Source organism: Uloborus diversus, chromosome 10, assembly GCF_026930045.1.
Source record: "Uloborus diversus isolate 005 chromosome 10, Udiv.v.3.1, whole genome shotgun sequence".
Lineage (NCBI taxonomy): Eukaryota > Metazoa > Arthropoda > Arachnida > Araneae > Uloboridae > Uloborus > Uloborus diversus.
The window spans coordinates 34,855,417-34,874,933 of record NC_072740.1 but is presented as its reverse complement, the minus strand read 5'-3'; the positions used below and the strand labels follow the sequence as shown (position 1 = coordinate 34,874,933).

At 33.5% G+C, this 19,517-nt stretch overlaps 1 protein-coding gene across 1 annotated transcript in view; it reads left to right on the top strand.

Moving 5' to 3' along the window:
- The first annotated feature begins 38 nt into the window (after nt 1-38).
- The window catches only part of LOC129231715 (WD repeat-containing protein 35-like), a 111,513-nt gene continuing 92,034 nt past the window's right edge, over nt 39-19,517 (top strand). The window contains exons 1-5 of the mRNA XM_054866078.1: nt 39-99; nt 8,013-8,124; nt 10,822-10,893; nt 15,621-15,713; nt 18,700-18,801. Coding sequence (XP_054722053.1) covers nt 76-99; nt 8,013-8,124; nt 10,822-10,893; nt 15,621-15,713; nt 18,700-18,801 — 403 coding nt within the window. The 5' untranslated portion in view covers nt 39-75. The remainder of the gene's footprint in view (nt 100-8,012; nt 8,125-10,821; nt 10,894-15,620; nt 15,714-18,699; nt 18,802-19,517) is intronic.

Genomic DNA, 19,517 nt, shown 5'->3' with positions numbered 1-19,517 from the left:
ACAGCAAACGAAAACAAAGCCAAGTGACAGTGTCGGCGGTTGTTTACAGTTTCATAATTTTTATATTCAGTTAAAATGCAGTGCTATATGAGCAAAAAGGTTTGTTATCCTTTTAAAATAAGTTTTCTTACTCCTTGTGAAAAATATATCTTTTCTATTCTGTCTTTTGAATTGACATCTCTTTAAATCATGCTTTCGAATCCCGGTATTGGTTGAGTTCAAAAGTCTAACTGGTTTCGATTAAATTTTCTGTACAGCAAGGAAAGCAGTAATATATTTATTTTTATTTAGGGAAATTGCTATTGAAATTTTACTGTAACTTTTGTTGTGAGACTTTGATTGAATACAATTGCGTTATTTGCAAGCTGCATGTAAAGGCCGCTTTGAATAATGTAATATAAATATATTTATAAACTCCAGGCCCGATCCTAGGGTGTCGGCCGCCAGTGTGCAAAGACCTAGTGTGCCGCCCCCCAAGAGTAATTTGCATATTTTGACTCATCTTTAACGTCCATATAAATCTTTCTTTAAATTTCTATACCAAGTTCAAATTTAAAAAAAGGAAAAAAAAAACAGAAGAATGATGAACTTATAAAAGGAAGAAAAGTTTTATAGTAAGAAACTCCTTAGGTACAATTTATATCTTTGAAGAAAGTAATAGATACCAAAATTTACTAATCGTAAAAACGCATTTTATAGTCTGTCGTCGGTGACATCAGAGGAAGGAAGGAAGATTGGGAAGCGGGGGGAGGGGGGATTACTCCGAGAAAATTATCAAAATTGGCGTATGAAAAATAGTTTTAGGTTATCTTTTGTTGTGTTCGGTTGCAACGACAAAAGAGTCGGGTATACTCAAGGTGCAATGGAGAAATTTTCGAAATTGATTTCAAATATCGCAATTTTAGGAACTTTTTCGAGACTTCAGGAGATAGTAATGTTGATGTTCTTTCCTAAAATTCTTTCCAAATTGAAATCAATTTGAAGCTATTTTTTGTGACCGTAGCGTAGGAAAAATCGGCGCTCTTCCCGAAAATTTTCCGAAACTGAAGTTTTAAACTAGCAGCTTTGGGTTACCTTTGTTGACGTTGCTAGAGGGAGGGAGATTCAATCGTCTCCCATCGAAGGTTTTCGAAATTGAAATTTAAAACGCAAATTTAGGCTGTCTTTGGTGATAGTAGGGGATCTGGCGACTTTTCTCCGGTAATTTCTCGGCATTATTGTTTAAAAAACCCATTTTGGGCTATATTTGAAAACGATAGGGGAAACGTGAAAATACTCCGAACCGAAATATTTTTCAGAACTAAAATCCATTATAGGCTATTTTTTTAGAAGGAAAGGTTTTCAGGCTCCAAGCGGATGTTTCTAAAAGCGCAATTTTATACTATCTTTGATGATGTTAACGATACTGGGAAGTTTCGGCGGATCTTACGGATATTTTTCGATATTAATATCTGAAAAATACAACTATAGACCTTTTGTCCACCTCACCTCGACGATTGATAGGTATGCATTAGCAAGGTAAAAAGATACATAAGCCAAGCAGTTCTCCTCCGGAATTTTTTAGAAATTGAAGTCCCAAAAACGTATTTTTGGCATTGTTTGATAACAATGGGACTAAGAGCAGACGGGGGTTCAGTGTGCCCTCACGAACTGTTTTTAGAAACTGAAGTCTATTTCAGGCTAGTTTAGGCAGAAAGGTATCTGTGGCTGCACGGAACCGTCTAAAAACGAAATTTTGAGGTATAGTGATTGCATTGGAGAAAAGGGGGATTCGGGGTCCTTCCCCGAAAGTTTTTGAAACTAATGTCTGAAAAACGCTATTTTAGTTTGTTTTTCAATAAATTAAGTGAGAGGGGGTGGGATTATGGGCTTCTCTAAAGACGCTAACTGAGACTGTCTTTGGTAGTAATTGCAAAAAATCCATCGCAAAAATTTCGAAAAAGAAATCCAAAAAATGTCATTAAGCAATTTTTGATGACATTAGGAAAGGCTGTCCTTTAAAAACACATTTTAGATTTCAGAACTAACATTTTTAGGCTATGTTTGATTAAGTTAAGGTGGAAGGGATGAATCAGAGACTTAATTGGATCCTTGAGATCGGTGGTTCAACCAGTGAAATGTTCCGAAATTGAAGTCCTAGAAACGCAATTTGAAGCCTTCTTTAGTTCCGTCAAGGAGGTCATGGCATCCTTTTGGCTCTTCGTTTAAACTTACTACCCAGGGCTAGCGACCCTTTATACTGAGAGATGCGACACAGGCGTACTGCACGCTGATTGGTCACTGGCAAAAACCGTCCAACGCTCAAGTTCCCGTCCATAGGATTTGCATTGCGCGCAACACGCGCTCAACGAAAAAAGGTGGATTCCTTTTAAAATACGGAAAACTATGCAATTTAATTTTTGGTTTTACATTCTTTGATGTGTTGGTTACCTATATCTTGCCTTCACTAAGGAGAAAATTTCCCTAGGAATTTCTGAAAAATTGTTTTATTTTGCCAGGCTTACGTTCAAGGTTTTGTTTCTTGTATCCTAAGCGATATTTTCGACTTTGATGGCAAACCAATACATTTAGGATATACTTTAATGTGTTAACTTACTTTCTCACGAAATTCTTAGTGTTTTCTTTTTTGTAATATTAGTTTTAATGCTGGATTTTCCGATTCATGAAAAAAGCATGCTTTGGCGACATTCAGGATTTAAACACTCGCCAATCAGGTTACTGTACTCAATGTTAAAAAAGTTTGTATTTACAAACAAACAAAGCTGGATAATTGAAGGATTCTCTTTTACGTGATTTATATAATAAAGTTGTTGCTTTAAAACCATTAGCAAGTGTACGTTTGACCTTTTTTTTTTAAATTTTTAAATCCGATAGCGTGAACTTTTGAATCAATTGACTTCTACATTCTAAAAACATTTTAGTTCTTTTTATTTCCTCCTGTTTTCGCAGGGTTTGCTGCTATATTAGTACATATAAATCCGACGTTTATTTTAAAGTTATCATGATATCTGATAATTTCGATATTTATTTTGGATACACGATGCTTGCAGTATCGTATATGAATATTACTTAGTTTCTCAGTTTCGAGGCTATGTATCATGGTGGATAAGGGACGCGCTTAGAGGTAGGGAGGGCGTCGGTTCGAATTCCGATGGAAGCAAATCGTTTTCGTCAGCGCATTTTAAGCTTTTAAGTATTATCACTGCCATAATTAGTTTTCTCACCAATTAAAATCCTATAATAATTTTTTACTAAACAAAAATTTGTAAAAAAATAAAAAAAAGATTTTTTTTTAAAGTAGAAATTTTTTGATTGAGCGAAGAAACTATTTTCGTTGTAATTCAGTTCTACGGATTTCGTCCTCATACGATATTAAAAGCTAAATGTTCTTGAATTCAAAATGCTCCTGTAAAAAAAAAAAAAAAGTTGAAACTTAAGTAGTTGAAACTTAATTCATCACTGAAATTTATTTAAAATATCATATATTGATATTAATAAATTTTTAATATGTGTTAAATGTGTTTAATACATGTATTAAAAGTTCTATGGTTGGGGTCGTAAACATAACCTCGCAACATTGTGAAGACTACGCAGCGCTGCCGTGTTAGGTTTGCCTCAATATTATTATTAATTTTTTTATAAACCTTTAACAAGATTTGATTTGCGTAGTGTTTAAAATATATTTCATTCATTAGTTTTTATCAAAGCAAAATGTATGGCAAAAAAAATTCAAAATTCAGCTGTTTTAGATTTAACTACTCTTTTCCCCTCCCCTGTATCCTTGCCTGATTACCGGTTTTGTCACACATTTTGCAACCAAATGAAGCATGTGTGTAAAGAGTAAATATTAATGGACAATGAACCAACACAATGTTCCCAAACGTTCTATTTTTCCTAAACTATGCTATATGCTGTCGGGAAATCGACACTTACTTTGATAATTGAACATTTAAAATTCAGCATATTTATTCGACTTATTATAAGTTATCTTGTGAGAAATTCTTGAGGAATTTTTCTTGATTATAAGAACTACATGATGCGGCCTGCGGCCGCCCCTTGCTTTGGCCGCCCTTGTGCGGTGCACACTCTGCACACCTGCTAGGATCAGCCCTGATAAACTCATATAGTAGAACTCTGTTATATCGCATAAATTTGGGAGCATATTTTGCACCCGAATAATGCCGTGATGTATAATGAAACGTAATTTTTACCAAATGTAAATTTATACACAATACCAGAAGTAGTAAACCTTGAACTCCCTATCCAGTTGAACTTTACTGAAATCACGACCCACATTATTACATCTAGATTATTTTGATTCACTGACTTATAAATTATAATCTAAACATGATTACAATTCATACTGGAGGACGACTAATGTTTACGTTTTGAATATTACAAGGTTAGAATAGCTCGCAGAATTAGATATTGTGCATGAAATAAGTTGTTTTTACTAGACTGTAGGTTTTGGAAATGAAAAAAAAGCCAGATTTTCTTAAAAAATGTGGGAAAAATAATGCTACCCCTAGTATAACCAATTTCACGCTATACCAAACGTGTGGTATAACAGGGTTCTACTGTTTTTTTCCAGCTGGTTCTCTACTTGGCTATTCTGTTACCTGGAAGAGGCTGTAATGAGCAAGGAGGTGGATAGCTTTCAGAGGACTGTTGATCTTCTTTGGGGACTAATAAACTGTCTAGGACTAGCCTAGCTGGGCCGAGAGTTTGTTGCTGGTCGTCACCAGGCCCTGATTGCCCAAAAGGCTCGGGAGGCTCGAGCTTCCCTTCAGAATTTTGAGGGGGCCCAAATATGACTTTAAAACTGCTTAACAATTCCAGTTTCTGCTTTTAACTATTTTTTAAAGAGATTGCTGAAATTAGTACTTGCTAAATAAAAATGCTTGAAAGAATTGAATAATTATAGAAAATGAAGACACATTTGATAAAATGTGCCACAAGCTATATTTTCAAGTGTGGGATTAGATTCCACTCTATTACAATGTACTTTTGTGACATTTAATTTCCTTTGTAAAGTGTCAAATATGCCTATATTTGCTGAGAATTCAAGGGCTTGTAATAAGCAAAATTTTCGTCAGTCGGTGAGGTGGAATAAACTTAAATCTGAATTCTGCTAGGCCTCTTAGCATTAGTCAGTGTTGTATCAATGTGCATAGAATGTTTAGAAAAAATTTCCTTAAACAAAAAGTGGGGTCCCCTCATAATAAGACCGAGCTTCCCCTAATTTCAGAGGTTACTCAGGCTCTGGTTGTCACAAATTTTTGGGCGAGGGGGCCTTAGCTCAAAAATTTGCTACTCGTGAAAAGCTTGCATTGTAGTACAAGTCTACTGTAAATACACACACACACACACACACATATATATATATATATATACTAGAGGACCCGACAGACGTTGTTCTGTTCAAACTTTGTACATTGAAAAGTTAAAAAATTTCAATAAACTATCAAGTGTTCGAACCGTTCTGTTGAAAAAAAAAGGGGGGTTTAAGCTGCTAAAGTGTCAGAATGCGTATATTTATTACAACTTGATTTATCTAATGCCCACTGAGCAGTTGTTTTATTAACTATTTTTCTTCCGTACTTGACGGTTTGTTCCTTCAGCCATACACAAAGGATAAAAAGCGTCCTTAGATATTAAGTGTAAAGATCTAACTACCCATCTAGAACAAACGGGAAATCCCGCTGCAACATCCCCCGTATGAAAAAGAATAAAACATTCGAAAGGATATCATTTAGGAAAGTGATAAAGGTAAAAACAGTTCTCTGAATAAGCGAAAATCACTCATCCCTCCCGATGTAAACACACACACACATTCTTCAACTAAAATGACTAAAAACTCTTTAAAAACGAAAAATTATTCGAAAAATTTCAAATTATTTGCAATTTGAAATATTTCGCCAAATAAACAAAAAATGCAATAAATTATACTACCAGTAGCTTTAAAATGTAAACAAATGATCACGCAAACTCTACTGTTTATAGCCAAAGTCGCCAAGCCACCACGTTACTATAATCCAGCCAATCAGTGAGCGAAGCCAACTCCGACCGATTAGCGGTCCGATCTTTTGAGCGAAAATTTTTTAAACGTCATATATTGCCTAATTTGTTCTTTCCACCAAAGATAAAGATCTTCCACAGAACTGATCTTTTGTGTACAGAACTACCCTGTTGTAATTTATCTGGACGAAAATAAAATTTGTCTCGTCTTTAAATTCCATCATCTTTTCCTTTAATAATGTACTGATTAGTTAGATAATCCTTAAAGTATTCTCGACATTGGTGCCCAAACTCTGATGGATTTCAGTCGAGAAACAAATGTTGCTAGGAAAGGTACTTTCTGATCATTTGGTTAAGAAAACCTAAAGCACCAATCCGGTCACATGGTTCAACTACGTCGACAGAATGCACGTTTTGCGTGAACCTTCCAGTACTTTACTTTAAAATATATCACGGGACTTAAAATTGTTGCCATCAAGAAATAAAGGCTTCACTCTCTCCCTCTCTCAATGTTTTATCTATTCTCAATTGACATATATCACAGGAAATTTCATTACAAAAAGCAGAGCTGACTTTCTTATTGTCCTTTGGCAACGGGTTAAATATTTATTTGAGTTCTCGCTCAACAATAGTTTAAAATAAATTTTAATCATTTGTTAGATATAACCATCCAATCTTTAAATTAGTTAATTAATTACCAAAAACGTTTCCGATTTGATCCATCGCGCTTCAAAACCATGCTTGCCACATCTTAATTACACACAAAAAAATCGATCGCAATCGGTTCAGCCGTTAAAAAGCCTTATGGTGACAAACGTCCGCACAGAAGATTTTTATATATTAAGATATATATATATATATAATAATAAAAGTGAAAAATATTGAAAAGACCACACCAAGAGCCCATAGATGTGCAACACAGCAAAACTAAAAAGCCAAGTAAATATAAAATTAAGCAAACGGAGTTGCAAATATTAAACAAATTATAAATAATTAATGATGAGAAAAAGGAAAATTGCAAACAGCTATTAAGTAGAAAAAGATAAAGTATGAATCCAGAGCTCATCAGCCGTGGAGGATTCATTAAATATGGTCAAAAGACCAAAATTTTTAACTAAGAACTAAAAGAGAATGTTTAAGCTCCAGTACATGCAATATAGAGTAACAATGGGCACACCGCACTAAAACAAGTTGTGCTTTTGCCCATTGTTACTCTATATTGCATGTACTGGAGCTTAAACATTCTCTTTTAGTTCTTGGTTAAAAATTTTGGTCTTTTGACCATATTTAATGAATCCTCCACGGCTGATGAGCTCTGGATTCATACTTTATCTTTTTCTACTTAATAGCTGTTTGCAATTTTCCTTTTTCTCATCATTAATTATTTACAATTTGTTTAATATTTGAAATATATATATATATATATATATATATATATATATATATATATATATATATATATATATATATAAAAACACACACAGTGCTATGGTTGAAAAAAAATCTTTGGGGGAAACTTACCTTGGACTTTGGTGGGACTCAAAAAGAAAAGGTGGCTTGAAACCAATTTACATTATTTTTTTAATAAAAAATTAAATATTTTGCACCCCCCTCGCCATCCTCTTCCCCAACTACAGTGTTGTATAAAAATAAATTAATTTTTTGCTTGTGTGTAAGTATGCATCAGGTGAATTTGTAAATTTTTCGAGTACCAAAATGTCAATGTAATATTTAGTGAATCCCGAGACAGGACCAATTATGTGTGAAAAGAGTTCAAAAGAGCAGGATCTGAATGCTGTTCGGATGTTTTCTGATACTAAACCACCCCTGATATGTAAAGTTTGAAGTCTGGTCCACTCAACTCCCTAAAAAAGAAAAAAAATCTGCCACAGCCTTATTCCTCAAACTTTTTTAATAAAACAGACATTAAAGTATTAAAATTGTTCAACGTTCACTTCAGCTTTGAATTACAAATGTAACTTTTTTTTTTACAGATTGCTTTGCCTAAAAGCATAAGTATGAAATCTATTGCCTGGAACAAAACTGAAGGTTATATAGCCTGTGGAGGAGATGGTGGTGTCCTCAAAGTTTTGAAATTAGAGTCTAGTAAGTTATATGGAATGTATCTTAAAAATAGTTTTTATATATTTAGAAGGTTGGTAAACTCCTTGAAGTTTCTTGAAAATAATTTCTATTTTTAAGCACCATGGAAACTTTTTAAATTTGGAGTTTCTTATACAGTCAAAACGCATTAACACGAACTCGATGGGTACGTGAAAATTTTTCGCCAGGTATTTGCATGTTTAAAAATTTTTTTGCCTCATTGGCAAAAAAAAAAAATTAATTTGGTGCAAAAATTCGAATGTCACCAAATGGGAGGGGGGGGGGGCTATGACATCTGTACCATTTTAAATAAAGTCACTGTGCAGTGCAGATGGGGAATGAAAATGACTTTTAAATTTTAGTTTGACAGAAATATTGGTGAAAATAGTTTTTGATTCAAAACATGGTAAACTTTTTCATGCAGTAATTGAATGATTTGAACTTTTCGAACAGTTGTATAAGTTTAGAAGCATCTTTAAGGGGCATCCTTCTATTTTCATGTAAATAGATTTAACTTGGTCAAATCAAACAAGCAAAATCTTATAAATAAATATACATACAGTGAAACCTCTTCGAGCGTTTCCTGTCTTCAGCTGCCAGCTCTCTTAACAGCCAATTTTTTATGGCTCAGATTTTTTAGCCCATAGACTTAATAATTAAAAACACCCCCTAGCAACTGCCTCTCAACTTTTCTGAATTTCCACCCGGTGCATGCGTCCATCTCTTTTTTGTTTGGAAAATCTTTTCACTTTCCATTTCTAATCAACAGCCTTTCAGTTCTTATAGGAGATGTCTTACTGGCTGTTAATGAGTTCAGATTAATTTGGAGCAAAAATGTCACTCACGCTTATTTTACTAGTTGGTTAATGTTTGTGTGTGATCTGGGTTGCAAACAACACTGCCAAAGATCAGTTTTATGAATCTCGCACTAAGAACACATCAAGCTATGATGATTACAGTGCTGACTGAAAGAAACGTCTCCTGGTTAAGGATTCTGGGAAAATAAGTATTTTCAATCAAATCTAATATTAATTTGACTACAATTTTTGGAGAATAGTTAAAGCTTGAGTCTGAAATTGTATCCTTTCTTTTAAAAGTGTAAACAATAGTTAAATCAAGCACTATTTCTCCCTTAGAAAAGTCTCATACTTCATTTTATGTGTTAGACTTGATTAGATTATTTCTTATAGAAATTATATTTGCAACTATAATGATAAAGCAGCCACGCCCTCTGAACAGCCGAAATTTTTTGGAACAGAGAGTTGGCCGCTCAGAGAGGTTTCACTGTAACCACATTTATTGGAGTTAATAGCAAATGTGTCAAGTGCCATAATTTTGGGGCCGTGGTGGCCTGATCAGTAAGGCTTCAGATTTGGGACCAGAGGGTCCTGGGCTCGATTCTTGCCAGATCGACGATTCACCGTTTTCATTAATGGTGACTGGGGGACGTTAAATATGTTCATTGTCACAAAGTCCTTCAAGTGAAACGATATCTCTGGGGGTTCTGGACCAGGGATTGCTCGGTTACTGGTCTGGATAAAAAAATCAGAGCTGTCTTTAGGGTTCCATCCAACTGGTTAAACCACAAATAGTGGTAGATACGGGGGACCCTGGTGTGAAGAGTGAAGGGAGTGCCATAATATTTTTGTTCGCTCGGAAATATTTACACTTTTTCATGCTTCAACATGTAACTTTTTTTAAAAATTGAAAACTCTCCTCGGAAACTCTTTAAATGCTCCTTGATTTTAAATAGGGTTGAAATAGATAAAAAATTGGCCGGATGCCGGATATCCGACAGGATGTCAGTATGTTGTGCCATTCTTTTTGTGCTTTATTTATCTTATTTTCAAATTTCTTCATCAAAATTAATTTTTCTAAATAATTTTCATTTTCAGTGCACAATATCTTAATGTAATCTAAAAATGAGTTGTATTATTTAAAAAATTATAACTTAAAGTTATATGATGTTAGTCAACCACTAACTAAAATTGATGCAGATAACAGTGATGGTGTTAGGGAATCATCAGGGGTTAGAAAACCAGTTATTTAAAGAAATATGCCTAGAATAAATTGGTTGAAAATCAATGCAACTAATTTCTTTATTTTATCCAAACTAGTCCATAAGAATCCTCCTTAAACAGTGGAGGGACTGTTCTCGGAAGAAAGGTAAATTTGTAGAAAGATCATAAAAAATACTCAAAAATTAGTTTTTGCACTAACTTACTGATCGTGAAAAGTAGAAGTGCATAATTTGAGGCAGTGAAAGGATGTAAATAAACTTTAAAATGTTCACACATATCATTTGCTTCTCACCAGCTTCATTTGTCATTCAATTTTGTTTGCAGTTACATGACGAGAATATGCTAGAGAAAATACAAAAAGTGAACCTGATCTTTTCTTTAAACTTTTTTTTTTCTTTTTAACCTATTATCTCATACTACAAATTATTTAATTTTGCTTAATGTTTGACATATTGCATTGTTTTATTGTATTTATTACTTTGCTTTTTAAAAATAGCCAGTAAAATTGATGCTTATTATTCTAATTTTGAAGCAATGAAGTTTCCTTTTGTAAAACATGTTCTTTATTTCTTCTATCGGAAAAATAATTGTTCATTACAATTGTAATAAGATTTATAAAATAACTTCAAATTTTCTCAATATTCTATCTTTAAAGCAAATTTTTGAATACCCATTACAGGGAAAGAAATGGTAGCAAGTGTTGTCAGCTCATCCAGCCTTTCAACAAATCAAAGTTTAGAAGGTCATGCTGGTAAGAAAAGCTATAATTAAGGAAAAAAGGGAACTATATGCATTCCTCAATCAGGAATTTACATGCAATTTTCATGTCAGGGCAATGAAATATTTTTTATTAGTGATATTTGATGTCTGCATTCCCTTGTGCTATCACTTTTGATGTCGTTTGTAGTTTATTTTTCATTAAAAAACACATTAAATTTAAGTAGTACTTTTACTGTCAAAAAAGAAAAATTAAGCAATTAATCACAGTTCTTTTGACTGTCTACGATGAAAATTCCTTGCAATGCATTGTTTGTTGAGTGCTATGGCATTCTTATTCACATGTGTAAACATTTTATCATAAGAACAGATGATATCACAAATATATTACTACATTTATTAGATCTTCAGGTCCGCCCAGAGCAGCTTTGGCCTTCTACTTCTTCTAGTACAATATGGTTTGACCATAAATTTTCTTTAGAATGCTACTATTATCAAGGCAGAAAACATGACTGACCCAATTTATATGGCCAATTTTAATACTGTGGACAACATCAGACTGCTTAAGTAATTTATATAGTTTTTCATTGCATCTTCTACCCGAGACTCCAATTTCCCGAATTCTTTCAAAGATGCTATTTAGGATTTTACTCTTGAAGGTACCCAAAAGTCTTTCCTCCCTTATAGTTAGGATCCAAGTCTCTGAGGCGTAAGTTAAAGTAGAAGGTATGAGACTCTTTTATGGGGATAATTTTGTCTTCCAGGTTAAAAAATCTGAATTTAATAAATGCTTTAAACCACATAGGGCTTTATTAGCTGCAGTAATCCATCTCATAATTTCAGGAAGAAAATCGTTATTTTGCTGAAAATCGTTGTTTGCTGGGATATTGGTTACCAATAAAAATGAGCTAATGTGTGAATCACACGACTTCCTTTTACTCCAATTTAATGTCATTTCCCCATTACTGTCAAAAAAATGTGATTCAATAGTTTACTCTCTAAATATCACCAATAGTGGCCAAATTTGTTGCCAAGTTGGTGATAAAACTTGGGGACCAGTAGACTGGCAATATATCGCCAAGTGTCCACGAAATTATAACACCACTTGAGTTTAAATCAAAATTAACAATGATTTCCCCCCAAAAAGAGGTAAAAGACCGCTTTAGAAACACCAGAATGCAACCAAAAGGGGAGGTGCAGAACTAGACCCACTAGGAGTCTACGTACCAAATTTTAACTTTCTAAGACTTACCGTTCTTGAGTTATGCAATATACATACGCACATACATACATACAGACGTCACGAGAAAATTCGTTGTAATTAACTCGGGAATCGTCATTATGGATATTTCGCGTGTCTATACATTCTTTGGCACTTATCACGTGTGGTCGAGTCGAGAAAAAAAACTCAATATTCATTCAGGGGTGAGTAAAATGGAAATTAACGTCGATTTTTGAGTGAAAATTTTTTTGCGAATACAATACTTCCTTTTTTTAAAAGGAAGTAAAAATACGAGTAGAGAGTAAATTATTTATACAGTAAAAAGAAATTGTTTAAAATAAACTGCAGGGAAGAAGTGGCTGGTTGCTCATTTTTTTTTTTTTCAATTGTTGCTTTTGTTTTATGCACATGGTGTGTGGCGAATGGATGTTTTCAGGTTTTAGCCTGAAGTTCTTTTGGCTGGTATGGAATTTAACAAAGTGTGCAGTCGCAGCCATGGCAGTATACTTCTTTGGTACTGAAGCATTGTTAAACAGTGACTGGTATTGATGAACACTGCCAGTTCTGCAGTATTTCTTGGTGCTTTTATAGAATAGCAGCATACTGTTCATGGCAAACATAAGTTCAAAGTTTCAAAAGGCAGTTTTTAATAGTATGGAGAAAATTTACCCTATGTTTCAAGACATTGAATTTAACATTCGCTTGATGCAATTTAGATCATTTACAGTTTATTATCTCTATTCTGAATACTCAGGGGACCAAACAAAAGTGTTCAAATTATGGGGGTGTTCAGTATAGAGAAGGAGATTAATTACAGGGTGCGGCAAAAAAATGGCAACTTTATTTTTTTGTATAATTTTATCAAAAAAATTTTTTAAACAAATGTAACAATTAATAACAATAGCATGGACCTATGGTCATAACATATTCAGCCTGTTTCAAAGTGGCCTCCTCGGGCGGCGATACACAGGTCCAGACGTGATCTGAAATTTTCAGCAATGGGCCGCAGGTCCTCCGGCAACAATCGAGCCCATTCTCGGCGCAAGGATTGCTTCAGCGCCTCCAAATTTTTGTGGAGCACAGACCTTAGCTTCTAAAATGGACCATACGCTGTAGTCCATTGGATTGAGGTCCGGCGAGTAGGGCGGCCATTCTGCCGACGAGATGAAATCTGGAAAATTGGTCCTGCACCAGTCTTGCGTCATTTTTGCCTTGTGAGCAGGCGCCGAGTCCTGTTGAAACGTCCAATTTGCATTGCAGAAGTGCTGCTGAGCCCAGGGAAGCACAACAGCCTCAAGAATGTCGCGGCGGTAGACTTCTTGGTTAATTTTCACCCCTTGATCCACAAAAACGAGTGGGGTCTTACCGCTGGCGCGGATCCCGCCCCAAACCATCACCGAAGCGGGATACTGACGATGCTCGACAACTGCTGAGGTACTTGGAGCTTCTACAGACCATATTCGGTCGTTTTGGTGGTTGTGTGCTTGCTCAACGGTGAACAGTTTCTCGTCCGTGAAAAGGATACGCTCCCATCGTTAAGCAGTGGCCCGACGTTTGAGTTGGCGGCATCTTTGCAGTCGTACGCGTTTGTTGTCGTCGGTGAGAAGCTGAACTTTCTGGAGCTTGTGGGCCTTGAGGTTGAGCTCCTCTTTCGCCATTCGGCGGACTGACCGATCGCTTATGCCGGTCTCACAAGCGATTTTTCTCATGGAGACCCTCGGATTTCGTTGAACTCTCTTCTTGATGATTTTGCGGTTAGCAGACGTGTTGACAGTCCGCTTTCTGCCACTTCCTGGACAGCGGCCATCGTGGCCAAGCTCCTTGTATCGTTTAATTGCTCTAGACACTATGTCCTTTCCAACACCGAGCAAACGCACAATTTCACATTGACGTTTTCCTTGTCGAAACAGCTCCAAAATTGCAACACGTTTGTTTGACCTTCTGCATAGAAAAGCATGTCAATTAATCGATGGAAATATGATAAATGACTGGCACAGAAAAATAATGAGAATTTAATAGTAAAAGAATCATGTGGCTGCATTTAAACATGTCCGCGTAAAGACTGATATAAAAAGGTTGCTATTTTTTTGCCGCACCCTGTAATGCACATGTATTTGCTGGGACCATCAAAATATGTTCAGAATATTGAGGTGTTCATGTTAGGGAGTATTCAGAAAGAGAGAGTCCATAATCAATTTTTTCTCATTCGTTGAAGTTTTTCTAATTTCAGATTATCAATTCCTAGATTCCTGTATTTCCAGTGCAACATCAATCTCACTGAAATATTGCAGTATGAAAAGAAAGATTAATATTAAATAATGTTCTGACATCATTTTTATTGTTTTCACTATGGCATTTTCTGCAACAATATTGCCATGTCCCACCATTTCAGCCACATAACTAATAATGCACAGCATGGTTGTGGTAGTTTTTGATGTCTAAGTTTCCAATACATATCAGCTGCAATGATAAGAAGTAGCAACCGGTAAAAAAATATATGGAAAAATAATAAATAATAGGTATTAGAAAATCTGTTCATGACTGTGTATCTATGCATTTAAATTAATTCAAAAATATTATTGTCATTAAATCAGGGAGTGTTTATGTAAATATCCAATAGGATGTATTACATTACTTTATTTTAAAACTTTGACTAACACAAAGGAAAGCAATCTGGTATATATTTTTAAAATAAACAGACTGAGTACAAAATGCCAGTACGTAAATCTGAATATACAGTCGGACCTCCATATATCGAAGTAGCAAATTGCCAGAAAAAAATCGATATCTAGAAAATTCGATATGTAGAAACAATCAGTTTTTATCATAAAAATCTCCTAAAACTTTAAAATTAAAGCTAATTTTCGTGTATGAAACCCAATTTCTAATTTATATGAGCATTGAGTTAAATGAAAGTTAAGAATTAAAAAAATAACTGAAATTGCATTTTTGTGCCTTCGTACATCTTCATTCTTCAGCAGTTCAACTTGATCCGCAACATTAGGGGATTTTCCTTTTGACGATGTAATAGAAAGAAAAGTAAAAAACCAATCTACTTAACTTGAGTGATTTTTACTCAAGCTAAAGGACAAGGAATAATAATCAACCCACAAAAGGGATAATATAAAACTGATTTTACACTGTTACTGTGTATACTGTGGTTACAACTAAGATTTGAAATGAACTTGAGGGAATTTAAGAACTCCAGAATGGAACAATGACCTATCTACACACCCATCAACCTCAGATTCCGTATGAGTTTCGTAGCAACCTTTAGTGAACATAATTTTCTCCCCTAACCTTCATTTTTTTATGAGACACAGTCTAAAGTGGAAAAAAAATCTACAAATATCTCGATTTTTTTTTTTTTTGATATATAGAGATTTTTTCGATATATAGAAACAATTTTTCTATGTAATAAACATGGAAATTTGCTGGGATTTCAATCTATAGAAAATTTTGATGTTTGAAAGTTTGATATATAGAGATTTGACTATTTTTCTGTTCATACTTTAATAAGTTGCATATATTATTTTTAGGAACTGTTTCTTTTGTGCAGTGGAATGAGGCATATCAAAAACTAACATCTTGCGATACAAATGGATTTATCATGGTGTGGATGGAGCATAAAGGTCAGTACATTCTAAGTATGACAATTAAAGAGATACTTATGAGCAATGTATCAGAAGGTACCAAAAAGTTTTTTTAAAAAAAATCCCCAGTGGGAGAAAGTTGGGAGGAGTGGGAAAAGTTTTATACTTTTTTTATGCTACTAATTTATGCTTACCAAGAGTGCAACGTATACAAATCTTGTCTCTTAAGCTATTTAAGAAATATACAAAATTGCAAAATATAAAAAACTTGATTTTATTTCCATATTTTAAATGACAAAGTTTGAGAACATTGACCTTCATGAATATTGTGTTTTTATAAATAAAAATTGAAAGAAAAGTTGGACTGAGCTATATATATTGCAGGAATACTGTTCCCATACAATATCCAAAGTTTGAATATTGTATTTTTAAGCATAAAAATGGAGGGAGCTTGCCTTGTTCCACCGGATATTTGTGGTTGGGATCATCATAATTTACTTTTTATTTGCTACCCTTAAGTCGTTTACCTGTGGAAAAGGAAATTTTTCCATCCTATATTCTGAATACTGAATATCACTATCTGTATCCTTAACTTTGTCAATGTAATGAGCAATTATCCTCTTCATGAGAGACAAGTTTCAAAACTTCATTGATAATAACTACCTCTCAAATTCTTTAATTTTCTTTTGAAACCATTTTCACTGCTTGCATTGTGTTTTTATTTGATATATTTCCTCTTTGTTGATATATGTTTTTTTCTTCTAAATTCAAATTTTGAGAATCATGAAAAAAAAGGGGGTGGGGAGGGCAAAACTGGTAAATATCTTTCTTTATTTAAAGTAACAAAAGTTGATCATTTAAAACTTTATTTACCTATGTATGCAGTACTGTTTCTACTCGTATTTGTTGAAATTAAATGGTAAATATTTAACTCAAAAATATTTTTCAATTTGAAATGATACAGAATGTTTATTAGTATGTGTTTTTGAATATTTTTTTTAAAAGAATGAAACTTAACTCATCTTTTCTGTTTTGGTTAGTGGTAAAACATTTAGGTAACATAATGTATATCGACTTATACAGTCTACTCTCTATAGCTCAAACTGCCAAGGTAGCGACTAAAACTTTTAAGGTATGGAAAGTTCTCACAGCCTTCTTAAGAGTTCGGAACCCCATGAGAACTTCTAGCTAATGGGTATTCAAGTTAAAGGCTTTGAGTTATTGCAAGCTCACTGTATGTTTTATAAATTTAAAACCATCAACTAGTTAATTTATTGCTGCGCCCCAACAATTTATACTTTCAAGCAAACTAAAGAAAAATTGTAATCTTCAATTGTTTGCACATTTAGCTGTTTAATAAGTCAAAAGTGAAAGATAAAATATAATCATCATTTAAGGACGAATATGGCACGCGTCATTCCTCCTCACTATTTATATACAAAATATTTTTAAGAATACTTTTCTCATAAAGTAGGGGTTCTCAGTCTTTCAGGCTTATCGCCCCCTTTGAACATTGATGTCAGGTTGCTCCTCCCCTTGTCATATGTGGTCAATACAAGTGTAAAAGGAGAATGTGGGGCAAGTGAAATAGCGGAACATAAAATGGTGAAATATTTCCTTTGCTTTTAGGCCCTTCTATCTAGTAATATTTTAACTATGTAGGAACACATGTAGTCTATTACAATCAAGAAAAAATACTTCTAAAAATCAAAGAATATTTATACAAGATATATTATATAAAGAATGCAAGCAATTTTTAAAAATTGATACTAATATTGAAATATTTTACTGTAAGTCAAAAATTGTTTTTGTTATTTTTAAATGATAAAATCCTTGTTGTTTACATTTTAAGTATTAATTGAGACCTGTAAATATTCAGTGCAGTATTTATTTGTTTGATATCAAGATTATTTGTATTTTAAATGCTTTGTACAGTTAGTCAAGTGCGTGTGGGGCAAAGTGAAATAGTTCCTTTCATTCACTTATTCAATCTTTTATCAAATCACTTACATATTTATTTTATTCACATTTCTTCATTAAATAATTCCCTTATATTTATTCGTTCATTCACTTATTTTCTTATTCATTCAATATTTTACTTACTGTGGATTATTTTTCTGATTTATTAACTTATTTTTTATTCGTTTATTGTTCCTTTTCATTTATTCATTCATTAATTTATTTACTTGACCAACACTGTCTTTGGTAATCAAATAGAAAATATTTCACTTGAAAAATACTTGATTTTTCACTTAATCCCATGAAAAAAAAGAAGTGAAAAATTTCCACCTTTTTTTGGAGGTGCAAGTTTACTGCCAAAAATAATGTTTCAATGCAAGTTTTATTATAAAATATATTGTTCTTTCTTTTTGTACCGTAGTTTTCAGAGCTAATTTTCAACTTGTTCATTTTGAAAAAAGTAACTAATCTTAACTATTTCACTTTGCCCCACATTCCCGTACAATCTGAAGCATAGATAAGTTCGTACACAAAGTTTAATAATCTACACATAACTTTATTTTGAATGCATTATTATTGGCGATTATGAAATCAAAGAAACAAAGAACTGAAATAATTTTAGGTAATTTAGGAGCTAAGTGAAGTTGGCATGTTATACCAGTCTTTTTTCATAACATCAGTGGGAATACAGCCTCTGTTTGTGCTTGACAAGTTTTTGAACATTAGGTTGCAACTGACAAAGTGCACCTTAGGTAACTTTTAAAGCTTTGTTCAATATTTAAACTCTATCTATGGTAATGCTGAAAATCCAGATTGAGGAAGATATATGGATGAAAACTGCACTAAAAACTTAAAAAGAAATAGATTTACTTATGACCACAAAATTAAGCAAATTATAGTTAATTTTACCACTTTGATGACCCCTGATTTAAAATTTTTATATTTTGTTTTATTTTAATTCTGAAAAAGATAAAACTTTGTACATATGATTACAATCCATGCATTTTATCATAACTTTTTGTATTTTATATTTTAATTTTATATCAGTATTCTGAATTTTCATTAGGTATTTGGTATGAAGAAATGGTTAACAACAGGCAAAAATCTCTTGTGAGAGGAATGGCCTGGAATCACGATGGGCAGAAAATTGCCATAACCTATGATGATGGTATGTAGTATTCAGTTTGTTCTATTATTTTAATTTACTGCATTATCTTATGGACACATATTCTTTAATATTTTCAGTATAAATATTATCAAATTTAACTAATTTTATATATTACACATATAACAAAAAACCTAATTAGTAATTAAACTGAAACCCTAAATCTTCAGTAGGTTCATTTTCTCCTAGTATGCTTGGTTCATAACAGTCCTTGGAATCAGAAAAATTATTATCTTGAGATAAGCAATATGGTTTAAAACCAAGGGTTCTGTTGGAGGGATGTTGCCTTCTGTTGCTTGCCTCTTAGGACTCTATTATTTTTCATTAACAACCCAGTACTGGAAAATTTACGGATGCTTATCAGTTCAGGAACAACTATGCATATGTACATGTGAGTTGGATTCCTCTCCAGGTTCCTCCTCTCCCACGCTGCATTCTTGCCCTGTAATATATCTTTCTCTGGACTGATCAAAGCTTAAGTGTATTGTGCATTTTGAACAAAATATTCATTATAAGATGGTATTAGTAATCCATGCTTCTTTTCTAAGATTTGTACTGTACACTAGAATTTCTTACTCCAAAGTCATATATTGTCTGTTAAGTGTCAGTGAATCATTGGATTTTCCCTAGTGTAAACAGAAACAAGTGCAAATGTGTGTAAAATGAAATGTGAGCTTAGTAAGTCTTTTTTTTTCAAGTGGATGTGAATAATTTCTCCT